The sequence below is a fragment of the Austrofundulus limnaeus genome, unplaced genomic scaffold (assembly GCF_001266775.1).
Source record: "Austrofundulus limnaeus strain Quisiro unplaced genomic scaffold, Austrofundulus_limnaeus-1.0 Scaffold597, whole genome shotgun sequence".
In the NCBI taxonomy this organism is placed as follows: Eukaryota; Metazoa; Chordata; class Actinopteri; order Cyprinodontiformes; family Rivulidae; genus Austrofundulus; species Austrofundulus limnaeus.
In genome coordinates this window covers 46776-48646 of record NW_013952999.1, presented here as the reverse complement: position 1 = coordinate 48646, position 1871 = coordinate 46776, and the positions used below count along the sequence as shown (strand labels likewise).

At 38.9% G+C, this 1871-nt stretch overlaps 1 protein-coding gene across 1 annotated transcript in view; it reads right to left on the bottom strand.

Annotated features, from left to right (window-relative positions):
- Positions 1-1152, bottom strand: part of LOC106531099 (phosphoglycerate mutase 1) — a 6673-nt gene extending 5521 nt beyond the window's left edge. Inside the window, exon 1 of the mRNA XM_014026865.1 lies at positions 799-1152. Coding sequence (XP_013882319.1) covers positions 799-937 — 139 coding nt within the window. The 5' untranslated portion in view covers positions 938-1152. The remainder of the gene's footprint in view (positions 1-798) is intronic.
- Between the last annotated feature and the right edge of the window lie 719 nt (positions 1153-1871).

Below are 1871 nucleotides of genomic sequence, written 5' to 3'. Positions count from 1 at the left end.
AATGTATACTTTTTGCTGCCTCTTGGCCAGGACTCCCTTGAAAAAGAGGTTTTTAATCTCAATGGGACTTTCCTGGTTAAATAAAGGAAATAAATAAATAATATATATATAAATGGTTCTGACACTAACTGAATGAATGAAACATCCGTTAGTGGGTTTCCCCCACTGCTGCTTCGTTAGGTCTCGAGATGAGCTGTCGAGGCTCCTCTTTCCCCCAACATCATTATATTACTGCACATGTGCTTCAGAGTTCTTACAAAAACTTGCTCTACCACAAGGTTCATTATGGCTCAGTATGTAGGCAAAGATTTACATTCAAGACCTCATTAAAATCATTAATAAACACAAAAAAAAATGCCTGTAACGTAAACAAAAATATGCTGGAGAATAATGGTGAAAAGCATAATTAGATTCAAAATAAAACTATTAAAATAAAGATGGTTAGGTTTTATAACATTTAACAAGAATTTAAACTCTGATACCCCACATTTTAACACTGCACGTTTTTAATAAAGTTATTTACAAATTAAACCTAAATTCAACAGATTTCACTGCAGTCTTTTCTGCAGCTCATGATGAATAACAGTAACTGTGGTATACTGGTTTAATTATGTACATGGGGCTTTTCTACACCTTTATTTTGGGACACCATAATAATAATAATAATAATAATAATAATAATAATAATAATAATAATAATAATAATAATAATCTCGTTGTGTAGTCTTTAGCTGGAGTTACATAAGCCTAGCACCAGGTTTCAGCAGGCCTGGTGACGCTCACAGCCTGCCAACATACCTTTCAGGGCCTGTCCTCCCCTCCTGGCCTCCTGCTCTCCGGTCTCACTCAGGTCCGCATCGAACCACCCGCAGAAGCGGTTCTCTTGGTTCCAGCAGCTTTCGCCGTGGCGGATCAGAACCAGCTTGTACGCAGCCATCCTCGCGCCGATGCCCTCTACGCTGCACTTCCGGTTAGTTTGATGCAGAGGATTCCTCCAAAACAGCTGAAGCGCGGCTGTGGAGTTAGTTCCGACAACTTCTAAGAAGACTTAACGAATGTTAACTCGGTTTTCTTTAGAATTTGAAGCGATGGAGGGTCACGCTGCCACCGGAGTTGCGAAGAGGGGGGAAAAGGAGTTAGTTTCTTCACTTCCGGGTGGTTTAGACCAATCAGAAGCCGAGCTGCAGGAGAAGAACAAGTGAGGAGGAAAGAGGAGGATGCACGCAGCGGCACGTCCGCAAACCCACAACTGCATCCTGTGTTGTGAGTCATAAGAGGGAAAAACTAAGTACATTTTTAAATGTGACTTTCTACCTGTCTCTATCATATTTAAGAGAAACTCGTGATTTTAACGAAGCTCTCAGAAAGTTATCACAGGATGCACACCTGTTTAACATAAAGTCATGAAAGTGGCTTTCAGATAGGCTACTGAGCTAAAATTTGGTGTGTTAGTTGCTGAAAGTCATTTAAATTTTGTGCTTAAACTTTACCTGAATGCTTACTGATTTCAGTGTATCTTTTTCCTAATCAATGGAGTCAGTTCCGTCAGCAATATCTCAGAAACCACAGATTTTAATGAAACTTACAGAAAGTATTAACAGGATGGACACTGACCATTAAATATTAGCCTTCAGATACAGGCTCCCCTTGCAAACGAAATCTGTGATTTGAAAGGGATTTACCCAGTTAAATAAAACTTAATAACATTTGACATATATACTGTATATACAGTATCAAAATCTTAAGACCAGTTAAAAAAGTGCAAGAATTTGCATTTTGCACTGTTGGATCTTAAGAAGGTTCTAAGTAGAGCTTCACAATGRTWYAAGAAGAAATCAGTGCAAGAGACAAGAACTTTTGAGCAGGGAATT